The sequence below is a fragment of the Somniosus microcephalus genome, chromosome 4 (genome assembly GCF_052327205.1).
Source record: "Somniosus microcephalus isolate GS21.2 chromosome 4, FLI_Smic_1.0, whole genome shotgun sequence".
NCBI lineage: Eukaryota > Metazoa > Chordata > Chondrichthyes > Squaliformes > Somniosidae > Somniosus > Somniosus microcephalus.
This window is the reverse complement of record NC_140990.1, coordinates 249597194-249622236: the sequence shown is the minus strand read 5'-3', so window position 1 is coordinate 249622236 and position 25043 is coordinate 249597194. Positions and strand designations below refer to the sequence as shown.

Here is a 25043-nt window from a genome sequence, read left to right as displayed (position 1 = left end):
AAAAGCCATCTCTTCGACTGTCCGTTCAGTCTCTTAGCTTCTCTAGTCCCGCTATCTCCTCATTGTTAAATGTTCCGAGATGTTCTCCTAGGTGAGGGCTGCTACATGTGGCGATGTTGAAGTCATAGAACCATAGAGGTTTACAGCATAGAAGGCCATTCGGCCCATCATGTCCGTACGAACTCCTTTCTAGAGCAATCCAAAACTAAACCCACTTCCCCAGCTTTCTTCATATCCTCCTGCATCTTCCTCTGCTTCAAGTATTTATCCAGTTTTCCCTTAAATGGTGCAATAGTCTCTGCTTCACCCATTCCCTGTGGCAAAGCACTTCATGCTCCAATATTCCGCTGTATCAAGAAATCCTAGCCCCTCTTCTCACTCTCTTTTAGTAACAATTTAAATTGATGATTCCCCAGCCAGAGGCAATAATCTTGTTCCATTTACTGCATTGAAAACACTTCATAATTTTAAAAACTTGTATTAAATCTTCTCTTGGCCGTCTCTGCTCCAGTGGAAATAATCCTAGTATCTCCGCCATTTACCAGTTTCCCCAAAATGCTCAACTCACTAAACAGCAGCAACACACCGCAGGCAAAGCCTTAAATGGGAGAGGAAGCTAGATAAATATATGAGGGAGAAAGGAATAGAAGGATATGTTGAGATGAAGTAGGGTGGAGCATAAACACTGGCATAGATCAGTTGGACTGAATGGCTTGTTATTGTGCTGTAAGTTCTATGTATATACATGCTACATCACAGAAATATAGCAATATGGACTCTGAGGCTATTTATATTCAAATATGTAGTCTCTGACTATTTGTCTCCCAGATGTAGGTACAGAGATGTTTCCCAAGTAGTTGCTACTTGACGGGGCAGGCTATATCTAACTTGCTGCTTTTCTATTTGAACTTGAGCAAATCAGAAATGATCAGCTCAGACATCATTGTCTCTGTAATTAAGCATAGATCCCTGTTTGAAAATAAATATGAAGTAACTGGTATACATGTGTTTTGTATGCATAAAGGTATCATTAGAAGATAACATTCTATATTATTGGACTATCTTAGCGAAAGCAGTTTTTGTTTACAATACTGGGTATTATGAGCTACAAGCCTACTTTTTATATTTTATGACAGATTTTTCATTATGTGCATCAAGAATCGTAAGTGGGTTTTTCTGGGTAATGAGTTAGAGGATACATTATGAAGAGCCCTGGGATTTGTTTTATAATCCACAAGTAATCTGCTTGCTGATTGATAAAATTGCGCATTATGGTCAGAGATACGTGGGATATAAAAAGTATCTTGCAATTCTTCATAATGTATCTTATTTACACATGCAGTAAAAAATTCGATAAAATTAAACGGTTTAATGTTCTTTTGTGATGTGATTTCAGTGCAGTTGGGAACAACATGAGGGTTAATTTGCCGGCTGTGCATAGTGGGTTTGAATTTCTCTTCAAATCCAAATGTTCAAAAGAAGAATAGCGCAGTAATTAGAATGTTACTGTGGTGTTATCTCCATAAAATATGAAAATTGTTTTATGCACATAAGAACAGGAGTAGGCTATTCAGCCTCTCAAGCCTGTTCCGCCATTCAGTTCAATCCTAGCTGATCTGTACCTCAACTCCATTTACCACCTTTGCTCCATATCCCTTAAACCCTTACCTAATAAAAATCTTTTGATTTTGGTCTTGAAATTTTCAAGTGACCCAACATCCACAGCCTTTTATGGGAGAGCATTTCAGTGAAAAAGTGCTTTCTGATTTCACTCCTAAATGGCCTAGTTATAATTTGAAGATCATGCCCCTTTGTTCTTGATTCCCCCACTGCAGTAAATCATTTCTTTCTATCTACCCTATCAAATCCCTTTATCATTTTTAAAGACTTCACCACTTAACCTTCTAAACTCAAGGGAAAACAAACCAAGTTTATGTAACCTTTAAACTGTGGTAGCATTCTGGTAAATTTATTTTTCCTAAGGTTCAGAGCCCAAAACTGAATGCAGTACTCCAAATGGGGTCTGTACAATTGAAGCATCACTTCTTCACTTTTGAATTCTAACCACTTTGTGATAAAGGCCAACATTCAATTAACCTTTTTTTAATTAAAGTTTGTACCTGTGCACTAACTTTTAGTGATTTGTGTACATGGACACCTCAATCCCTTTGCTCCTCCACAGCTTTCTAGTCTTTCACCATTAAAACACTATTATTTGTCTTACTCAGATCCAAAGTGGATGACTTTACACTTCCCCACCTTGAAATCCATCTGCCACAGATTTGCCCACTCGCTTAGTCTGTCTGTCCCTGTGCCACCTTGTGCTCCCATCTACACAACTTGCTATGCCTCCTAACTTGGTGTCATCTACAAACTAAAAATAACTAATTAAAAACAATTAGCAAAAGGTACATGTCACAATATTTCAATACAAGTTGCCAACATCAAGAGAGGTAAGGTAAGGGTGAAAATCAGAAGAAGGCAGCAAGGAAATAAATAGAAAAAAGAACTTGCATTTATATAGGCCTTTCAATTGATTGGGATGCCCCAAAGTGCTTCAGAGCCAATTAATTACTTTTTCAAGTATAGTCACTGTTATGTCGGTAAACGTACAAGGTGGAGTGGAAAAAATACTTGATGTAGAGTAATTAAATCCATCACAGATTTCTTGTAACTCAGAGAATTTCTGCACTATGATTTGTTTTGAGTTTTGAGTGCACTTTTATAACGTTAAATTTTAACTGCTGATAGATGTGTGTGTATGTAAGAGCGGCAGAAGTCACTCCTAATTGTGACTTGAGCAAGGCAATATAAACGAGATACCACCTCGCTGAAACTTGGCGGCTGTTTACGCTGTCTTGATGTTTCTCTCTCTTTTTCGGTCTACTGCTGGTACTTTCTTTGTTGCTGCAGCTCGTGACTGCACCCTCCTATACCATCAATCTCTCAACTGTTGCCACTGCATACCAGATCCATTTTACACACATTTTACTTTCATTCTGTCTCGCTTCAAATCTTTTGCCAGATAAAGACTAACTCAAAATTTAAAAAGAGAGACGAGGTAAAAAAGCAGAGCCACGAGTAGGATCCCCTCCCTGAACAGCTGATCATCAATGCATATATACAGAAAGCAATACTTCTCTGGTGTCCCAAACAGCCGTGCATATAAGGGTAGTGTTTATAAATGATAATGGACAGTAAACCCATGGGGTGCAATGAGCGGTGTCTAAATTCCTGATATGGAAGCCCAGCATGTGAATCTCTGTGTTGGGAGCTTGAATTATAGAGTAGTCCCCTGAACAACTCACTTGTGTGCCCTTCTTGCTGAACTCTACTGAGTGGTCCAGATATAATGGCTTTGTGATCTGCCAGTTGAGAATTCTTGGCAGAGGGTAATACTGGTCAAGCATATAGGAAAATTATTTTTTTATCAACTGGCAGCAGCAGAGTTACCAACTGATCATATGCTACCACCTACAATAGAGAAAATTCCACTTCATGTAGCAACGTGAGCTGTCGCTGTAACCCTGCTTCAAGTGCTGGTCACATTGGGTATCCAGGATGAGTTGGTCTCAGCACAACAGGTGCCCTCCTGTTTAGTTATGAATGTCTGTCACCATATTTGAAATAAATTGTTCTGTCTACTAGGAAATGTACTTTGTTAGCTTTAGTTGCTCTTATTTCCTGCAGTATAAAAGTCAAATTACTGAGAAATGCTGTGTTGCTAGGAATCTGCCTGAAAATTCAACACTGATAAAGGCTGATGAATGTATTGCAAATAACAACTCTAAGGCATGTGTAAGCTGTTTTAGTTGTGCACACACAGTACTTCAGGTTTGACTGGCTGTCAAAGTTGAATTCAAACAATGGTTATAGTGATATGCAAATGAAATGTTCATTTCTAATCATTGTTGAAAGACGGGCAGAATCATTTATTTTTCTGTTTAACTTTAGAATATATAAAAGGCATTTTTTTTTCCATCAAACAAGTAAAATTTCATAATAGTGCAGTTTGAGTAATGTGTGATCTTATGAGTGAGAGACAGGACGAGCAGTAACTTGGCTCTATGACACCTAGGTAAGGATTTTAATTTGATAGTTGATGATCTGTCGGGCTGCTCACAGATTTGGGGGGGAAAAAAGTCTCTGTCTAGCTGTGTCCGCCTCTCACTTGTGTCCCACTCTCATTCTTTCAGTACAACTTAAACTACTTACACGTGCCTTAGTGTTGTCATTTGCAATACATTCATCAGCCTTTATGACAATCCACAGATTAAATTTATCTTACAATTTTGTGCAATGCCAATGTCACAGATGCTATATTGCTGCTGCTGCAGACCTCTTTTTAGCTTAATTCCGCAAACTTCAAATAGCAAGAGTTTTGCATAATTAGTTGGGGAAAACTGCTATACCAACTGTGTATAATGATTGCTCACCCTAGTTTCTGCCAGTTGTCAAAGTATTAACTACCAATCTTTCTGGCCTCCATGGAAATTCCTTTATTTGGCATGTGGAGTGGTCCAGGCTATACACTTCATGAGAAATGAACTGACCCAAATGTCATACTTAAAAGTATCATTATATTTTCTAAAGTCAGTCACTTCCTACTGTTTCCTCTGATCTTTAAATGGCCTCGGGATCTACTTAAAAGCAATTGGCCTCTAATTGACATCTGGAAGTTACAACAATTAGATCATGTGACTTTAAAGAGACACTACATTATACACAGCTGCGCCTTGGCAACAGAATAATACATTGTGCATTACATGGTGTAATGCTCTTGACCTTCTAAAAAAGCATATCCTACAACTTATTGTGCGTAATTACTTGGAGAAAAGACTTTACCCAGATTTTTTAAATGCTGCGAGGACATAATTAATAGTAGGTACAAGCAGGCCATTTAACTTGGTCTCTGAGCACCAAAGCAGAACCCTGTGACTTGTATCGACAGGAAGGACTACCGAACCCTTCAATGTGATTCCCAGCATGGAGCTGCCACAATGCCCTTATCATTCACCATTCAGCCATTGCCTAGTTATTCAGTGAGGATAGGCGAATCGATGGTTGGATCCTGAGGGACAAGTCCTACCCACTGATCCCATGGCTGCTGCCAACATTCCAAGTGATGCAGCAGTGGAGGATTACAACAATGCCCGTGCAGCGACCAGGCAGGTAGTGGAGAGAATCTTGGGACATGTTAGATGCCTAGACAGGTCAGGGGGTCTTTTCCAGTATGCGCTAGAGAAGGTGGCAAAAATTTGTGGCCTACTGCGCACTGCAGAATTCTGCCTGCGGGAATGGCTGGTGTGAAGTCCATGGAACTAGAAGATCCTGAGATGCACGTCCTGGATCACGGGCTGATGCCCACTCGGGCGAGTCGCCGCTTCAAGCAGTCAGAGGGAGGCTCGAACTTTTTCCAGCAATTGCAAGTTTAAAAAAAAATTCTCCATGGATCGGTTATGGGGAACAATTAACCTAACGGGTCAATGTAAGCAACTCTGATCAGAAAAAGTGAACAGTCACCCATCAAGCAGCTACAAAGCAGCCCCCAAGAGTAAGCGGGAATAAAATAAATAAAAACCGAAAATGCTGGAAATACTCAACAGGTCAGGCAGCATCTGTGGAGAAACAAGAGTTAACGTTTCCAGCCGATGACCTTTTGTCAGAACTGGAAAAGGTTAAGAGATGTAACTGGTTTTAAGCAAGCATAGAAGCAGAGAAAGGGGGAGAGGAGGGGAGGAAAGAACAAAAAGGAAGGTCTGAGATAGGATGGAAGGAGAGATTAAATGACAAAAGGGATGATGGTGCAAGGCGAAAGGAGATGGTAATGGGACAAGTAAAGAAACAAAAGATGGGTCTAGAGGAGGTGTAAATGGGAATATCAGAATCATCAGCAACAGCTGCCGTCCAAAAAAAAAAATGGGGACAGAGGTTGATCTGAAATTGTTGAACTCAGTGAGTCCGGAACATTGTAAAGTGCCTAATAGAAAGATGAGTTGCTGTTCCTCGAGCTTACGTTGCGCTTCATTGGAACAGTGTAGGAGGCCGAGGTCAGAGTGTGAGTTGGACGGAGAATTAAAATCACAGGTGACCGGAAGCTTGGGGTCACACTTGCGGACTGAACGGAGGCGTTCCGCAAAGAGGTCACCCAATCTGCGTTTGGTCTCCCCAATGTAGAGGAGACCACACCGTGAGCAGTGAATATAGTATACTAAATTGAAAGAAGTACAAGTAAATCGCCGTTTCATCTGGAGGAGTGTTTGCGGCCCTGGTCGGTGGGAAGGGAGGAAGTAAAGGGGCAGGTGTTGCATCTCCTGCACTTGCACAGGAAGGTGCTGTGGGAAGGGCAGTGGGTGTTGGGATTGATAGAGAAGTGGACCAGGGTGTCGCAGAGTGAATAGTCCCTTTGGAATGCTGAAAAGTTGACTCAGTGGTCCGAAAGGGAATGTCGTAACCCTGGCAAGTGCTGCTGTTAGGAGAATCAGCAGCATCAGGCCCTTGGACTGTACCGGTGCCCTGCCCTTCGCCCTGGATCTGTAGCCCCAGTCATCAACTGGATGGCTGGTGTGATGGCAGCCACCAAATCCCGTAAGTCCTGAGTCACCTCATCAGTCAACGATTGGAAGACATTGAGTCAACCCTCCAATCTATCCCCAGTGCTGTGAATGCGGTAGTCTGAGCCTCTGAAGTTGCAACTGTGAGCCACTGCACCTCACTGGAGATGGTTCCCAGAGCATTCACGTACCTGTGATGTTCCTGGAACATCCATCTCTTGAGATTCGCAGCTGTAAGGTCTGGGTCCATGACTCGTCCTTGGCTACCATTCACTCTGCCCTTATGGAGGAGTGGCCACATGTCCCGCCACCCCCGCCACACTTCTGTCTCTTTCTGGTCCCCTAGACTATAGGACTCAGTTGACTAGTTTACTTGGCTACATCTAACTGGCTTCCCCTGAATACCTGTGACGATGCTGGTCCCTGGAACAGGTGAGATGGTAGACGCTGATGTGGCGCCTATGAGGCGAGGAGGAAGGTGCGCACCGAGGCTCTAGTTTTCCTATTCCTCCACATGAACCACCTGCTCAGCCTCCTAGAGCTACTCCCTCCTCTCTCCTCCTCCATGACTTTGAGCCTTGCTGGATCTATTGGAAGAAATGGCATAAAACTAGAATGGCTGAGCATGTCTCGCTCGGCATGCTTTCATTTAAAGGGGGGGGGGAGGGCTGAGACCATGATCTGAAGCATGGAGAGATAACTGGTTCAGGTACTCCCCTTGCTACGGCATTATGCCACTGACCTTTGATTCAGCCACAGCCAAAGCGGCGAGGCAACCCAACAACTTCTCCTCCTGGATGATCAAGGTTCTCAGCACTGGGATTGACCCCTGCTTCCCTCGTCACGCTCCTCCTTTGCTTGGGGTTGTCTGCCAATTTGCTCTGCAAAGACAAAAGAGAATGACGGTCAGGCTTGTAGTTTATCACTGTTTAAAGTGTCATTGCAGAAGTGGTGTGCAACAGGTGCAGGTGTGAAGATGCCAAGTTGGTGTAGCATGTTTGGGGTTTGTGCTCGTTAATTGCTGAGAGATTTGGGAGCTGTGTAGGCATGTATACTATAGGATTGGGTGTTGTAGATTACATTTGAGCCAGTCTGAAGTGCCAGATATGTGAGTGCTGCTTTGAGAGTTTGGACTGTGGTGGTAGCCAGTGGGCAAGGAAGACAGGGAGACCGTGGTTGAGTGTCTTACCTTTCCAGCCCTGGTCAGATCACTGATTTTTCCTGGCACTGGTTGGCCGTTCTTGGCATTACATTGGTGGCACTCCCTCTGCCACCTCCCTCCATGTGCCTTGGTTGACTATTTGCCTTCCTGGAGCCCAGGAGCCGGTCCCGTTTTTAGCCTTTATCTCCCCCAGGAGGGCCTGTAGGTCCATCTCTACAAAGTTGCAGATCTTCCTCTTGCCTGCTTAATTCTCTCTATGAAAATGGAAATGCTGTTGAGACATTGGAAACACTCTGAATAAAGGTATTTTTAAAAGAAGTTAGAGAGAGCATCACTCTGACCAGTGGCTGTCCTGCGCTTTTATAGTACTCTGCCCAAGTCTCCTCAGGCCCCTATTGGTTATGCAGAATTTATTTACACCAATTTTACATTCCATCCGAGGCTAATAAGATTTGCAGGAAATTCCCATCAGCAAGATCGGCTTGCCAGCTGGTGCAAATAACTGTGTAATTTTTGCATAAGTCTGATCCCAGAAATTCAGTGAAATTAAGCTGTAAATAGAATAAAGTCATTCCAGATATTTATATGACTGACCAGCCCTGGGATTCAAAGGCACAGTAATCTGTTTGAGATGTTAGTATTGCTACTTTTATTGTCACTTTCATTAAATATGTAACTCATAAATAGAAACAAAATGTATGTACAGTACATTGGTACTAATTTGTACATTAGTGCCTGTGGACTGTTGTTACTTTTTCTGCAATAGGGAACATTCGTGTTAGATTCTATATTGTACTTAAATAAAAACTATAGTAGTTGCATTGTCTTTTATATTTAAAAAAGTAACGGTTGATGGATTTCTTTTACTTTCCTTTATAGAATATGCTCCCGGAGGATCACTCTATGATTATCTGTCCAGTGATAAAAGTGAGGAAATGGACATGGATCAAATTATGACTTGGGCAACAGATATTGCTAAAGGTATATAAATCTTCATAATGGTCAGATTTAAAATATATATATGTACACATATTCATATGCTCAGAAATAGGGAGAACCCATCTATGCAGTGTGATGTTGCTTTCCTGTGCAAACCCACCTGGGTAAATGATTTTGCAATACTTTTCAAATCTAGATTATTTACAATTTGATACATTTAAAAATTCACTGTTTCTGGATTATCCACCTTCTCTCTCATATTATATCTATCTAATCCTGCAGAAGTAAAGAAAGACTTACTTATAGCCAATGTCCCCTGTAAGCTGCACTGCCTCCTGCACGGAGTGTTGAGGTGATGGGTAGAAATCCAGGGAATGGATGCAGACCTCACTGCTTCCATATCAGCAGAGATTCCCATTTTTAACTGTAATCTCCAAACAAAAGCAGATGTGGGCCGGAAAATCGCAAAAGCCTTTTATTTTGCAGTTGCGCAGCTGTGTTCGGTTTCAAGAATTACCACTGAGCTTTTTTGAGAATCCCAGCTATGTTGAGCAGTGATCGCAGTTCTCTTCCCATTTGGAAGCTTAAGAATAACAGTGCACCTGCGCTAATGAGAAATAAAATGCAATGCAAACAGAGAAAAGAGTGAGAAAATATGCAGAATTTAAAAGTGTAACAAAACAGACAAGAGGCAGAGATCCAAAAAGCGAGTATAAACCTATACCTGATACAGCTTATGATTGAATAACTTATTATCACTTGGGTCACAAATGAAGAATGGCTATTTGGGTGAGGTACAGAAGGCTGTCCGATCCCTATAAACCATATCCCATGCGGTTGCTTCAGCAGAAGAGATTGCATTTTTTTTTAAACCCTGTTCTGCCCCACTTTTTAATCTCTTTACATAGTCTTTATCTTTCCATTTATTTGATTCATTTTGCTTTTGTTATTGTGAACACTTCTATTTTTTTCATGTTTGTTTATCTGATTTCAATCTTTTATTTTGCTTCTGCTGACCTGAGCTGTGCACAACTTGCTGTCAGTGGCTGAGAAGAGTACAAATTCAGCTAGTACTGCTTGAAAACATCAACGTGGAGGGCATTGTAACTTACTGCTTCCTGGCAAATATCCTCCATGCCAATCCTTTTACTTGACATCATCTTAATTTCAAGTTCCCTGGGGGCTGCAGAACAGCTGTGCACTATGAAACGGGAACACAGAGACAGGAATATTAAATGGCATTGTACATGGCAACTATTACTGAAGTACTTTACATTCCAATCACTTGTCCCTACATTGATATTTCTGTTTCATAATGTGGTTTCCTATATTGTGCTAGTTTTGGAAAAATCTTTACTGTAATATTATGAGTTATCATGTAGAACAACAGGATGGAAGCATGCAGCAACTAGGTTTATAAATCTTCATATACTGTTGTTCCAGCATTTCAAGGCAAATCCTATTAGTGGTCTGCATGTATCATGACATCTGCTTGGTTTTTCAATCCTCTATTTTGTAGGAGTTTTTTCTCTTTCAGTTACACTGTACTATGTATCATTTCCTGACTCTGAGGGTGGTAAGTGCTCCCAGATCTCAGTCAATTCCATATTGTAACTTGGAAGTACACCATTATTTTTCTAAACTTCTCTATGTGGAAGCTCCCCTAAGATTGAGAACTCCCTTTATGGAAATCATGCACAAAACATCACAAGGCATATTGGAGCACCAACTGGAGTTGAAAGAGAACATCATATTGAGGGAGGGAAAGACTAATTGTTTCCCATCAAAATTAAAACTGAAAATCATAAAGCATTTTTCTCCTTTTTAAGCTGTTAAAGATTCCTATGTTATCCAGTACCAGGAATAATCAATTAGTCTTTTAAGTGCACTTTAAAGTTGGCAATAAACTTAACATGACCACCAACTGAAATTGGAAAAATATCTTTTTAAAGTACTTCATTTGCAGTACTGTATTATGTTGCAAGACTGCAGTATGTCACTATTTCCAGAGGTAGTTTATTAGCTCTGATTTTTATGTTAAGTGATGGCACTGAAAGCTGCTTTGTGGGCAATTAGAACTATCTGGACTTAGCAACTGAAAATTTCACCTGTTCCTTATATGACCTGCTCTTCTAAAAGCTCTGAGTAAATACATTGTATGGTGCAGTATTGACCAGGAAAAGCCTGGGTTTGACCCTGAGCTCAGTTGAATTAATCTATTTCAGCCAATCACGGAGATCAGTTAGCTCATAACTGTTGGCTCCGTCTCCCTGAGCTAGTGAGAGAAATATCTGCTGGAGTTTCTACTCTGATTGATTGCTACCCAGTGGTTCTTTTGAAAAATGTGTGCAGACAGCACTGAAACTACTTTGGTTAAAGTCACCAACAGCATCCTTTTTGACTGATCACAGCACTTTCATAGAATCATAGAATGGTTACAGCACAGAAGGAGGCCATTTGGCCTGTCGAGCCCGTGCCAGCTCTCTGCAAGAGCACTTCAGCTAGTCCCACTCCCCCGCCATTTCCCCGTAGCCCTGCAATTTCTTTTCCTTCAGCTACTTATCTAATTCCCTTTTGAAAGCCACAATTGAATCTGCCTCCACCACCCTTTTAGGCAGTGCATTCCAGATCCTAACCACTCGCTGTGTAAATTTTTTTTTCCTCATGTCGCCTTTGGTTCTTCTACCAATCACCTTAAATCTGTGTCCTCTGGTTCTCGACCCTTCTGCCAATGAGAACAGTTTATATCTACTCTGTCTAGACCCCTCATGATTTCTGAACACCTCGATCAAATCTCCTCTCAACCTTTTCCCCTCCTCTTTCCTCATTCTTGAGTTTTCAATGTGGTCAACCACTGCATTCCCCCCCCCCCCCCCCCCCCATTGCCTTTCTTTCATGGTACCGCCCTCTCGCTGTTGACCAGTACCAAAACGGCTCTTACCAAAGTCACAAATGACATCCTATGTGACTGTGACTGTGACAAAGATAACCTATCCCTCCTCATCCTACTTGACCTGTCTGCAGCCTTTGACACGATTGACTACTCCATCCTCCTCCAACGCCTCTCCACTGTCACCCAGCAGGGTGGGACTACACTCGCCTGGCTCCATTCTTATCTAATGTAATCGTAGCCGGAGAATCACCTGCAGTGGCTTCTCTTCCCGCTCCCACATCATTCCCTCTGGTGTTTCCCAAGAATCAATCCTTGGCCCCCTCCTATTTCTCATCTACATGCTGCCCCTTGGTGACATCCTCCGAAAACACAGCGTCAGTTTCCACATGTACAATGACGACATCCAGCTCTACCTCACTACCACTTCTCTTGACCCTTCCACGATCTCTAAATTGTCAGATTGCTTGTCCAACATTCGGTACTGGATGAGCAGAAATTTCCTCCAACTAAATATTGGGAAGACCGAAGCCATTGTCTTTGGTCCCCGCCACAAACTCCGTTCCCAAGCCACCGACTCCATCTCTCTCCCTAGCATCTGTCTGAGGCTGAACCAGACTTTTCGGAACCTTGTTGTCATATTTGACCCTGAAATTAGCTTCTGACCACATATCCACGCCGTAACTAAGACCGCCTATTTCCATCTCTGTAACATTGGCCGTCTTGGCCCTTGCCTCAGCTCATCTGTTGAAACCTTCATCCATGCCTCTGTTATCTCTAGACTTGACTATTCCGACGCACTCCTGGTTGGCCACCCACCTTCTACTCTCCTACATTCTACCCTTCATAAACTTGAGGCCATCCAAAACTCTGCTGTCCGTGTCCTAACTCGCACCAAGTCCCATTCACCCATTACCCCTGTGCTGGCTAATCTACATTGGCTCCTGGTTAAGCAACGCCTTGATTTTAAAATTCTCATCCTTGTTTTAAAATTCCTCCATGGCCTCGCGCCTCCCAGCTCTGCAATCTCCTGCAGCCCCACAAACCCCCGATATACCTGCGCTCCTCTAATTCTGGCCTCTTGAGCTTGACTGATTTTAATTGCTCAACCATTGGTGGCCGTGCCTTCTGTTGCCAAGGCCCTAAGCTCTGGAATTCCCTCCCTAAACCTCTTCACCTCTCTTCCTCTCTTTCCTCCTTTAAGACACTCCTTAAAACCTCCTTCTTTGACCAAGCTTTTGATCATCTGCCCTAATTTCTCCATGTGGCTCAGTGTCAAACTTTGTTTTATAACTCTCCTGTGAAGCGCCTTGGGACGTATTGCTACATTAAAGGTGCTATGTAAATACTTGCCGTCGTCATCAACGACAACCTCCTGCTTGTCTCATCAAAAGCACATTGCTGTACCGCCCCCCCCCCCCGCCCGATTCTGCCCCCCTCCACAGCTGCTTAATCAGGTTGACCCCAACAGTGCATATTTTGAGTCCAGTTGTCCAGTATGACTCTGAGCTGAGCTTCAGACCCCACATGCTGCCCATCATCAAGACCATTCATTTTCAACTTACTAACATCGCGACCTCTGTCCCTTTCTCGCTCTACTGGTCAGTGAAACTCGCATTCACATCTTTGTCACTTCCAGGTTCAACTCTGCTAATGCCCTTCTCACTGGTTCCTAGCAATACCTTTCAGAAATTCCACCACCTTCAAAAATCTGTCATTTGCATTCTATTTCACATTAAGTCTCTCCTGATCTTGCTGGCTTTGTGTCTCCTCCTGCGCATTGATTTCAAATGTCTCAGCTTCATCTATAAGTCCTTACATAGCCTTGTCCCACCCCACCTCTGAAACTTCCTAATCCATACCCTCTGCTGCTCTTGTCTCTGTTCTACTATGCACCTCCATCCTCGGTGGTTGATCCTTCAGCTGTCCTACCACTGCATTCTGGAATTCCTTCTCTGGCCCCTCTGCCTCAATACATTTATCTCCTCCACCTCAAAACCAATCTCTTTGACCATGTTTTTGGCCAGCTCTTAAAGGGACAGGAAGAGGGAAATGGTCTTTAATTAAGTGCTTTGGGATGTTTCACTGCATTAAAGCTTTATGTAAGTGCAAATTGTGTATGTTCATGTGCAGGCCAATTGAGAAAAGATTAAGCTTGCCTGTGATATCTCAATAGTTGAATAGCCTGACATTTGCTGCTCAGGGTTGGACATAAAGAATGGCCATTCGAGCACGGCACTGCAGGCCTCTCGGCAGTTGAGGCAGATAGAGAACAAATGAAAAGGGCACTCCAACTTGGATGGAAATTTTGGGTTTAACTTCATTAAACATTTCTCTCACTAAGTCACAAAACTTGTTTTTTTATTTTAACTTCTCTATGACTTTTGCCTTCATCACTTGGTCCTTCAGTTGCAACAGTGGCTGAACAGACACTTACTTCTATGCTGCTACTGTTACTCAGTCACAAGGTAGTCTACATTCTGTGGGATTTTTTTCCCTATACATCCCATACTTGTCAAACGTGGTTAGTAAATTCAAGTGGGACTCAAATGCCTTTGGAATGTTTACTATGATATGTTGGTGAATAGTTGTGATATAGTTATACTGTTCTATCACTAGGTGAATTTGTGCTTATTTAGTCACTAAATGGAATACTACAGAGGAATTATCTCATCAGCTGATCCCAACTATACGTACAATAAGTGGGGAAAAAATATTAATATTGTTTGCCCACTGAAGGAACTTTTTGAATAAATTTGTATGAATACAGTGTCAGCTCTTGGAATGGCTGCATCGACTTTTCTAAATTTAGCGGAGTTGCTTTCTGAGATTTTCCTAGCTGGGTTCAAAAGTTGAACCTAGAAATATTATAACACGTGCAATTGGCCAGTGATCGCGATTACAAATTCATTTGAACATTTGGAGCTATATTTGTTTTTAAGAGTGACTGTGACAGAATATGTCACATTTTTAAACCAAAAGATGTGACTCACTTCTGATGAATGACATTTGGCAGTTCTGTATTTTCATCGCTTGGTGCTCTCTCCTCTCTGGGCTGCTTTCTGCAGTCGGCCTTGGCCTACAGATCAGAACCATTCTCCACATGTTAAATTTCAACAACTGCAGTCTCTGCTGCCTTGCCTTTCTTTGTATATCCTAATAACTTGCCTTTGCTTTTTGCAGACTTGCTGCACTTGGGTGAATCCATTGTGTGACTGCATCTTCTGAAAGTCTGTTTCATTTTCCCTATAGGTACGCATTATTTACATATGGATGCTCCGGTAAAGGTAATCCACAGGGACCTCAAATCTCGAAACGGTAAGCTACTAATGCACCAAATTAAAACTTTAAAATCCTTTCTGTAACCTTTTCTTTAAAGGAATACTTTAGTATAAAGCCTTATACATGAATTACCTCAGAAGTCTGCAGGGAGGACTTTTTAAGCAATAAAAGCAACATTAAAAACTATGGCCTAGAAATTCGGTGGGGTTAGCGCCCAATTAGAGGCGTTAGAGGGTCTTGCGCCGGAATTATAGCTGGTAACGAAATTGCGTTGGGCCCTACCATCGGCGTTAGCCGGTAGCGCTGCGCCGGCACCGATGACGTCATCGGTGTGCGCAGCGTCCCGGTTGCCGTGGTAACCCGGCCCCAAGCCCAAATTCAGTTGCGGCCGCCTCGCCCGTGGCAGCCGCAACCAACGATTGTTGAAAGGGATGTTACACACCTTTTGCGCCGGCGCATAAAGGTGGAGCGGCGGCCGGCCGCTTTCCCGGCGGCCGCCTGCCCGCACCTCCCTCCCCGGACTCCTCCACCACCCCGCCGCGGCACTGATGTGTGTGGCCCGCGAGCCCGGCTCTTCCCCGAGGTGCCGGGCTCATTTGTCGGGCGAATCGACCGGCCAGCGGTCGGCTGCAGGCAGCTCCTCCTTAACAGAAGGAGGAGGCCTGCAGTACCCCAGCCTGCCGCACCGCCTCGGGTGCCGCAGCGGGGGATTAGCGCCTCAAAACTGCACTGAACGCCCATAGTGAGGCGCAAAAACCCTCCATTAGCGCCCGCCGCCGTCTGGGCCCGGGGCAACCGAATTTTCGGCGGGCGCAGCGGCATTAACGCCGGCGCAAAATTTCGGGCGCTAAAGCCCTGGCGGACCCACAACCGAATTTCTAGGCCTATGCTTCTAGAAGTGTCTTAGGAGCTAAATGATGTTGTTTTCTAGCTGAGGTATAGGGGAATGGTGAGGTCATGTCCTATCATCCAACCTTGAAAATTGCAATGCCTGCAATTAAAAGTTTAAAGTTGTAAACTTCTAATGAAGCTTTTAAAACATTTCTTGGTGTATTCTGAATTCAAACTGAAGGATGATGTCATTGCAGGTCCTTACCCTGGAGTATTCTTTAATGAGATTTTAAAATAACTGCAGCACTCAGTTATCACAAACATTTAAAATATATATAGCTGCAAGTAGAAGCTAAATAAGCCCATGTGTTTCAAGTGCTTTCCTATCACGTTCTCTGTTATAATTTGGTGTTTTTATAGTAGATCTCAGTTTTAGAAACATATGGTTTGTATGCTTAATCCACTAAACTGTGTTCCTAGTCCGTGATGGCCAACACACTCGGACAGAGACCAGCATAAGTACATTACTATACTAATTACTACATTTGACGTATACTTTATATTATAAAAAAAAAGTTTCAGTATTTAATCATGGACAGTGCTATGAAGAGCTTGTTTAACTGATCAACCTCTTCAGCTCCTATGTACAAACTGCAAACCACTCCCACTACTGTACTCCAGTCTTGGCTACACTGTAGAGGTGCAGAGTGGAAACCAGGCCCTTCCTCGAGTGAGGGGAAAATCAATGGAAGTTGTTCACGGGACACACTCCTGCACCTATCAGTAGCTTGTTCGGAGCAGATTGGTGCACAGATGAGGAAAAAGATGAAGTTAATGTTCAAAATAAATCATGCAAGCTTTAAGAAATTGAATTTTAGAAATACAAAACTGGGCACATTTCTGCAATTTATTCCTTTTTAATAAGGTAGTTTTATCTTGCAATACTTAATTTTGCGATCTCAAGAATATGTCTCTTAAAAACTGAAAATTGTTTCTAGTTTTATGAATATTTTGGTGACAAAAATGAAGTGTTTCATTCCCCAGAGCTGATGTCTGATACCTTGAGGACCAGTAAAATAATTCACCAAAAAACATTTGTTACATTTTGATTCTATTCAGTGCATGTGAGAGAAACTTCCGACCTGAAATAATATCTGATCTTTTTCATTTTATTTTAATCTTGTATCTAGTGGTGATTGCTGCAGACAGAATATTAAAGGTGAGCTCATCAGAGTTTTATATGAGCCTGTTTCATAGTATAGTGGTTGAAAGCATGGATGGTTTACATGGATGCTTTTGTTTTACTCCAGATATGTGATTTTGGTGCCTCAAGGTTTCACTCCCATACAACACACATGAGCCTGGTGGGGACCTTCCCATGGATGGCACCAGAAGTTATACAGAGCCTGCCAGTGGCTGAAACCTGTGACACATACTCCTATGGTGTGGTAGGTATATCATGCAATGCAAAATATGCTGTTCAATAAGCATTTTAGTTATCAATGCTATTTATACTTTAAAGTGTTATGCTGTTTCACATCTCTGATATCCCTTGCAATAAGTAAAGTTTTGAGAGAGAAAATTAACTTTTGTATTTATAATTTCTAAAATCCCTGCTATCAAGTTTAGTCACTGTAACAAACATAAAACATTTGATATGTGCTAATCACAATTCTAGGTTCCACTGTGTATTTTTAATGTATTCAAGTATGCTTTGACACTCTGGAGGAAAACCAAATACACAATTTTCACAGTTGGAAAAGGAGCTAATGTGGGAATTGATTGAAAAGCTGAATCACTAAACATGTTGACTTGGAGTTTCCGCTTTTGGCACAATCGGCGATCCAGGTGCAAATTGCGCTAGTTTTGAGCAGTGTCACCAAATGTAAAATCTTCCATGAACCAGCGCAATATTGCAGCATTATAGAACGCAATTAAAAAAAAATCCTTGATATATTTAAATGTGGTAACTTGGTGCAATTTTAATAATAGTTGAAAATGGGTTTTCACAAAAAAATAAGCATTTTTAGTCAGTGTCTAGCCCAACACCTGTGAGTAACCCAATTTTTTAATTAACTGAAAATGACTTCAAAAAAAACTATACAGAATCAGTTACTAGTTATTGGTGTCAGTCTCTCAGTAAATTAAAAAGAAAATTATATTAAGCTTTTAAAATGTGCTTATTAGTGTCCTTGTGCCTAAAAAAAATAAACAAAAAACAGCTTAATTTTAAGCGGAGGCCTTGCTCCTCTTGTCCCCACTGAGGAAAGTTTCTGACTTGCCCTAAAGAGCCTCCTCTTCCTGCAGCATTTTACTAAGTGGTATGACATAGGACATCATAGGACCCTGATTTCCATGTATTAATGAAGTGCCGGGCACCTCGAGTGGTTGAAATGGCAGTTGGCAAGAATTGAATGGGAATGGGGCAGTATGTTACCTTATGACATAGAATCATAGAATGGTACAACACAGAAGGAGGCCATTCAGCCCATCGTGCCTGTGCTGACTCTTTTGGTAGAACAATCTAATTAATCCCACTACCCTGCTCTTTCTCTATAGCCCTGTAATTATTTCCCTTCAAGTATTTATCCACTTCTCTTTTTAATGTTACGATTGAATCTGCTTCCACCACCCTTTCAGGCAGTGCATTCCAGATCACAACAACTCAAAAAAAACATGTTTCCTTGTGTCGTCTCTGGTTCTTTTGCCAATCACCTTAAATCTGTGTCCTCTGATTACTGACCCTTCTGCCACTGGAAACAATTTCTCCTTATTTACTCTATCAATATCAAAACCAAAACCATTCATGATTTTGGACACCTCTATCAAATCTCCTCTTAACCTTCTTTGCTCCAGCTTCTCCATTCTCTCCACATAACTGAAGTCCCTCATCACTGGTACCATTCTAGTAAATCTCTTCTGGCCCCTCTCTAAGGCCTTGACATCCTTCCTGAAGTGTGATGCTCATAACTGAACACAATACTCCAGCTGAGGCCTAACCAGTGTTTTATACAGGTTTAGCATAGCTTCCTTGCTTTTGTACTCTATTCTTCTGTTTATAAAGCCAAGGATCCCATATACTTTTTTAACAGCCTTCTCAGCTTGTCATGGGTCAGTAATTGGTTGGGAGATGGGAGACAGAAAGTAGGGATAAAGGGTTTGTTCTCTGTTTGATGGGATGTAATAAATGGTGTTCCCCAGGGATTTGTACTTGGACTTCCGCTTGTCACCATATTTTTTTAATTAGTTCCTGGGATCTAGGCGTCGCTGGCAAAGCCAGCATTTATTGCCCATCCCAAGTTGCCCTTGAGAAGGTGATGGTGAGCCACCGCCTTGAACCGCTGCAGCCCTTGTGGTGATGGTACTCCCATAGTACTGTCGGGGAGGGAGTTCCAGGATTTTAACCCAGTGACGCTGAAGGAATGGCGATATATTTCCAAGTCAGGATGGTGTGTGACTTGGAGGTGATTGTGTTCCAATGCGTTTGCTGTTCTTGTCCTTCCAGGTGGTAGAGGTCGCGGGTTTGGAAGATGCTGTCAAAGAAGCCTTGGCGAGTTGCTGCAGTGCATCTATATATTAATGACTTGGATGAAGGAATAGAGTGTTGTATATCCAAGTATGGAGATGATGTGTAGATGGGAGCAGGAAGATGCAAAGGGGCATACTGTATTGACTAATTGAATGAAAACCATCTGCTTTAAGTTTGTCCAAAGTGGGGATGTGTGAGGTTATCCACTTTGGATCTGAGAAAGACAAATTGGAATATTTGTGAGACTACAGGTCTCCATGCACACAAATCACTAAAACTTAGTGCTAGAACAATTGTAGCTTTCGAGTCTGAGATCGATAGATTTTTGTTAGGTGAGGTATGAAAGGATATCAAACAAAGTGGGTAAATAGAGGTGCGATACAGATAAGCAATGATCTAATTGAATGGCGAAATAGTCTCGGTGCTGAATGGCCTACTCCTCCTGTTCCTGTGTTCCCAAGTACTGCCGGCCATTTTAACGTCGTTCCTGTGGGTGGGGTAAGTGAAAATTCTCCCTTTACACAATCGTGAGGCTGTGGAATTCAATTCCAGGATCAGTGGTTAAGATAGAAACTATGTCAACGTTCAAGATTATACTGGGATAGGGATGAAGGGATAGGAGAAAAGGGTGGACAAATACAAATAGGGCTATTTGCTTATGTGGAGGGTAAACGTTGACCAGACTAGTTGGGTCAAATGACCTGTTTCCATGTACCATCCTTGGCATTCTTGAAAATAAATGTTATTGGTTCATGTGCTTTTTTAAAAAAAAATCAAATTTAGCCAAAATAGTTTGACCTCTTTGTATTCCATAGAATAGTATTTTTGAAATGTTGACTTTTAAAATCTGTGTAAGGGGCTATGTTTATCGTCAGGTATTCATAGATGCAGTGAAAAAATTTAGTTTGTTGATCTGTAGTTTCTATCTTAACCACTGATCCTGGAATTGAATTCCCTGGCCTCATGACTCTCTGTAAAGGGAGAATTTTCACCCACCCCACCCACAGCTTCAAACGGCTGTGTTGAACACAGTCACACATTCTAACATTGCAGAATCATACAATAGTACAGTGCAGAAGGAGGCCATTCGGCCCATCGAGTCCGCGCTGGCTTTCGAAGAGCAATCCAGTTAGTCCCACTCCCCTGCTCTTTCCCCATATCCCTGCAGCTTTTTCTCCTTCAAGTATTTATCCAATTCCCTTTTGAAAGCTACTATTGAATCTGTTTCCACCACCCTATCGGGCCATTCTGAGTGCGGTAAATCGTACCAAGCTAAGTACACTGTCTTCTGGTTATATATATGGGGCATCATAATCCATTTAACTTCTGGAAGGTGTTATGGGAATGGTCTATTGTAAAGAAAGCTGCATGAATATCCATAAGTAAGCTACTTTCCTCTCGTTTGTGTATCAATGTTGATGATCCAAGTCAAAATATTTCACCTGTAAAGACCACTTTAGTGGATCTGTATCATTGCCAAAACAACATTCTTGAACATAGTATCTCTAAATGTCAGTAGTAATGAGCTCCTTAATAGATACCTGGAAAATCTATTGAAACTCATCAGCTTTTTATAGTATTTGTTAATAGGATTGGATATATGTTAAAAGGTGCACTCTGTCTTCTAGGTTCTTTGGGAAATGCTGACAAGAGAGGTCCCATTTAAAGGCCTTGAAGGCTTACAAGTGGCCTGGCTAGTAGTGGAGAAAAATGAGGTACGTAGTATATTAATATGGTATGAAAAAAGCTTGTTTTTATAGGTATCTTTTTATAGGTTTAAGGGCCTGATATTTCTATTCAAGCAGATATATTAAATTTTATGATAACGCCCATCACTATCCAACACACATGTATCATAGTGTTGTGATTATTTATTATTATTGTACTGGACTTGTAATCCGGAGGCCTGGATTAATAATCCAGAGAACGCGCGTTCAAATCCCACCACGGCAGTTTAGAACTTGAATTCAGTTTTTTTTTAAATATGAAAATACAGAGCTTTGTCAATGAAAGTGACCAGGAAACTGTAGGATTGTCATAAAAACCCAACTGGTTCACGAATGTCCTGTAGGGAACAACTCCTACTGTCTTTGCCTGGTCTGGCTTGTGTGACTCCAGTTCCACACCAACACAGTTGACTCCTAACTACCCCTTGAAATGGCCTAGCAAGCCACTCAGTTGTATCAAACTGCTACTAAGAATAAAACCAGACTGACCACTCCGCTGCAACCTAGGCATCGAATCGGGACACGAAAGATACATTCAGCCCAATCGACCCCACAAAATCCTCATCGCTTACATCTGGGGCTGGTGCCAAAATTGGGGGAGCTGTCCCATAGATTAGTCAAGCAATAGCTTGACTTAGTCATACTCACACCCACAGAATCATACCCATCGGCCAATGTCCCAGATTCTCCATCACCATCCCTGGGTATGTCTCTTCCCACCCGCAGGACAGACCCAGCAGAGGTGGGGGCACAGTGGTATACAGTCGGCAGGCAGGAGGGGTGGTTCTGGCAGTCCTCAATATTCACTCCAGACCCTATGAAGTCTCGTAGTTTCAGGTCAAATATCAGCAAGGGAACCTCTTGCTGATTACCACCTACTGCCCCCCCCCCCACCCCAGCTGATGAATCAGTACTCCTCCTTATTGAATACCACTTGGAGGAAGCACTGAGGGTCGAAAGGACACAAAATATATTCTGCGTGAGGGACTTCACTATCCATCACCAAGAGTGGCTTGGTAGTACTGCCACAGATCGAGCTGGCCGAGTCCTGAAGGTCATAGCTGCCTGACTGGGCTTGTGGCACGTAGTGAGAATACAAACATGAGGAAATAACCAACTTAACCTCGTCCTGATCAATCTCCCTGTCACAGATGCATCTGTCCATAACAGTATTGGTGGGAGTGACCACCAAATAGTCCTTGTGGAGATCAAGTTCTGTCTTCACACTGAGGATACCCTCCCATCATGACACTACCACCATGCTAAGTGGGATGGATTAAGAACATCTAACATCTTAAAACTGGGTATCCACAGGGTGCTGGGCCATTAGCAACAGTAGAATTCTATTCCACTGCAATCTGTAATCATATGGCCTAGCACATCCATCATGCCTCCATCAGCATCAAGCCAGATGATCAATCCTTGTTCAATGTGGAGTGCAGAAGAGCAGCACCAACTGTACCTGAAAATGAGATGTCAACCTGGTGAAGCTACAACACAGGATTATATGCATACTAAACAGAAAAAACAACATGTTCGCGAGGGAGCTAAGCGATCCCGATCAGGTCAGAGCACTGCAGCTATGCCACATCAGTCATGAATCGTGGTGGACATTAAGCAACTAACGGGACAAGGAGGCTCCATGAACATCCCCATTCACAACGATGGCAGAGCCCAGCACGTGAGTGCAAAAGGCAAGGCTGAAGTGTTTGCACCTATCTGCAGCCAGAAGTGCCAAGTGGATGATACTTCTGGGCCTCCTTCTGAGGTCCCCACCATCATATGCCAGTCTTCAGGCCATTTGGTTCACTCCATGTGACATCAAGAAACGACTGAGTGCAGTGGACACAGCAAAGACTACGGGCTCTGAAAAGTTCCCAGCTGTAGTACTGAAGATCTGTGCTTCAGAACTAGCCACACTCCTAGCCAAGCTGTTCAGTAGAGCTACAACACAAAAAGCAGGACAAATCCAACCTGGTCAATTACTATCCTATCGGCCTACTGCCAATCATCAGCAAAGTGATGGAAGGAGTTGTCAACAGTGCTATCAAGTGGCACTTACCAATAATCTGCTCACCAATGCTCAGTTTGGGTTTTGCCAGGACCACTCTGCTCCAGACCTCATTTCAGCCTTGGTCCAAACATGGACACGAGAGCTGAATTACAGAGGTGAGGGTGACTGCCCTTGACATCAAGGCAGCATTTGACCAAGTGTGGCATCAAGGAGCCCTAATAAAACTGAAGTCACTGGGGATCGGAGGAAAACTCTCCAGTGGCTGGAGTCATACCTAGCACAAAGGAAGATGATTGTGGTTGTTGGAGGTCAATCATCTCCGCCACAGGACATCGCTGCAGGAGTTCCTCAGGGCAGCGTCCTAGGTCCAACTATTTCAGCTATTTCATCAATGATCTTCCCTCCATCATAAGGTCAGAAGTAGGGCTGTTCGTTGATGATTGACAGTGTTCAGCTCCATTTGCAATTCCTCAGATAATTAAGCAGTCCATGCAGCAACATCCAGGCTTAAGCTGATAAGTGACATGTAACAATTATGCCACACAAGTGCCAGGTAATGATCATCTCCAACAAGAGAGAGTCTAGCCATCTCCCCTTGACATTCAGTGGCAATACTATCACTGAGTCCCCCCACCATTAACATTCTGGTGAGTCACCATTTATCAAAAACTCAACTGGCCGAGCCATATAAATGCTGTGGCTACTAGAGCAGGTCAGAGGCAGGGTATTCTGCAGCGAGTGACTCACCTCCTGACTCCCCAAAGCCTCTCCATCACCTACAAGGCACAAGTCAGGAACGTGATGGAATACTCTCCATGTGCCTGGATGGGTGCAGCTACAACAGCATTCAAGAAGCTCTACACCATCCAGGACAAAGTAGCCCGCTTGATCAGCAGCCCATCCACTAGCCTAAACATCTACCCCCTCGACTGGCATATTGTGGCTTCAGTGTGTGCTATCCACAGGATACAATGCAGCAACTTGCTAAGGCTTCTTCGGCAGCACCAAACCCGTGACCACCTCCACCTAGACGGACAAGGGCAGCAGGTGCTTGGGAACCTCCAAATTCCCCGCTAGGTCACATAGCATCCTAACTTGGGCTAATATCCTGGAACTCCCTCCCTAACAGCACTGTGGGAGTACGTTCACTAAATAGACTGCAGCAGTTCAAGAAGGCAGCTCACCACCTTCTCGGGGCAACTAGAGATGGGCATTAAATGCTGGCCTCGCCATCATTGGCCACATCCCGAGAACAAAGACATCCCGAGAACAAATATTTTTTTAAAGTTCAGCAATGAATAATAGGTCTGTTTGTTTGAGTTTGACCTTTTAGTCTAAAAAAATTATGATTTTTTGAAGACGCCTTGGATTGATAATCATAAATCCCATTTTAGTTTTTAACTGAAGTATTTCTGCTGCAAAATTAAAGACTTTCATTTTATGTAGAGCACTGTGTCTGTATGTGCCTTGATCTGTTTTTTAGTTAGTATTACAGCATTAAAAGAAAACCGCTACGGAAGATATGTGCATGTTTTGAAAAATGAAAAGCTCTTTTGGGATTCAAAGGATTAATTGAATACTAGTGATGAGCAAAAAGATTGCATCTGAATTAGATATGCCCCTTTCAGAGGGATTTGCTGATACATTTCACATGCTCCCTGCTGATATCTACAAACCCAGAAGTAGCACTGTATTTATTCTGTACAATACTGCTCCTCTGTGGAGAGGTGTTATTCTCTTAGCAACTAAGATACATCAGGTTTTAGCCCCCATTTGTCATGAGATTTAAAAATCTCTCTATTAAAAAAGAAACTGTACAACATATTTCCAAATGCCACACTATCATTATATAGTCTACAAGGTAATCCTTTCTGTTCCAGATTTCCATTTTTCTACAATAAGGCCCCACAGTCTGCAGTGGTAATAAATTTAGATTTTTTGCTTCATTTTTAATCTTATTCTCTGAACTGGGGCCAATATGTGTTTGAAATGGCCTCTTTACAGTTTGTTACTGTATATAATCTGATCTTTTCTAAGTGGAGTATATGGAATAGCATATCTTGTACCTATCATTTGTTTTTAGGGACATGTGAAATATTCAGTGGCTATGAAACT

At 42.5% G+C, this 25043-nt stretch overlaps 1 protein-coding gene across 5 annotated transcripts in view; it reads left to right on the top strand.

The window, feature by feature from the left end:
- Nucleotides 1-25043, top strand: part of LOC147120361 (mitogen-activated protein kinase kinase kinase 20-like) — a 120519-nt gene that overhangs the window by 16399 nt on the left and 79077 nt on the right. For all 5 annotated transcript variants that reach the window (XM_085986178.1, XM_085986174.1, XM_085986176.1 and 2 more), the window contains exons 4-8: nt 8596-8697; nt 14798-14863; nt 16849-16877; nt 16969-17106; nt 20816-20902. In XM_085986178.1, coding sequence (XP_085842304.1) covers nt 8596-8697; nt 14798-14863; nt 16849-16877; nt 16969-17106; nt 20816-20902 — 422 coding nt within the window. The remainder of the gene's footprint in view (nt 1-8595; nt 8698-14797; nt 14864-16848; nt 16878-16968; nt 17107-20815; nt 20903-25043) is intronic.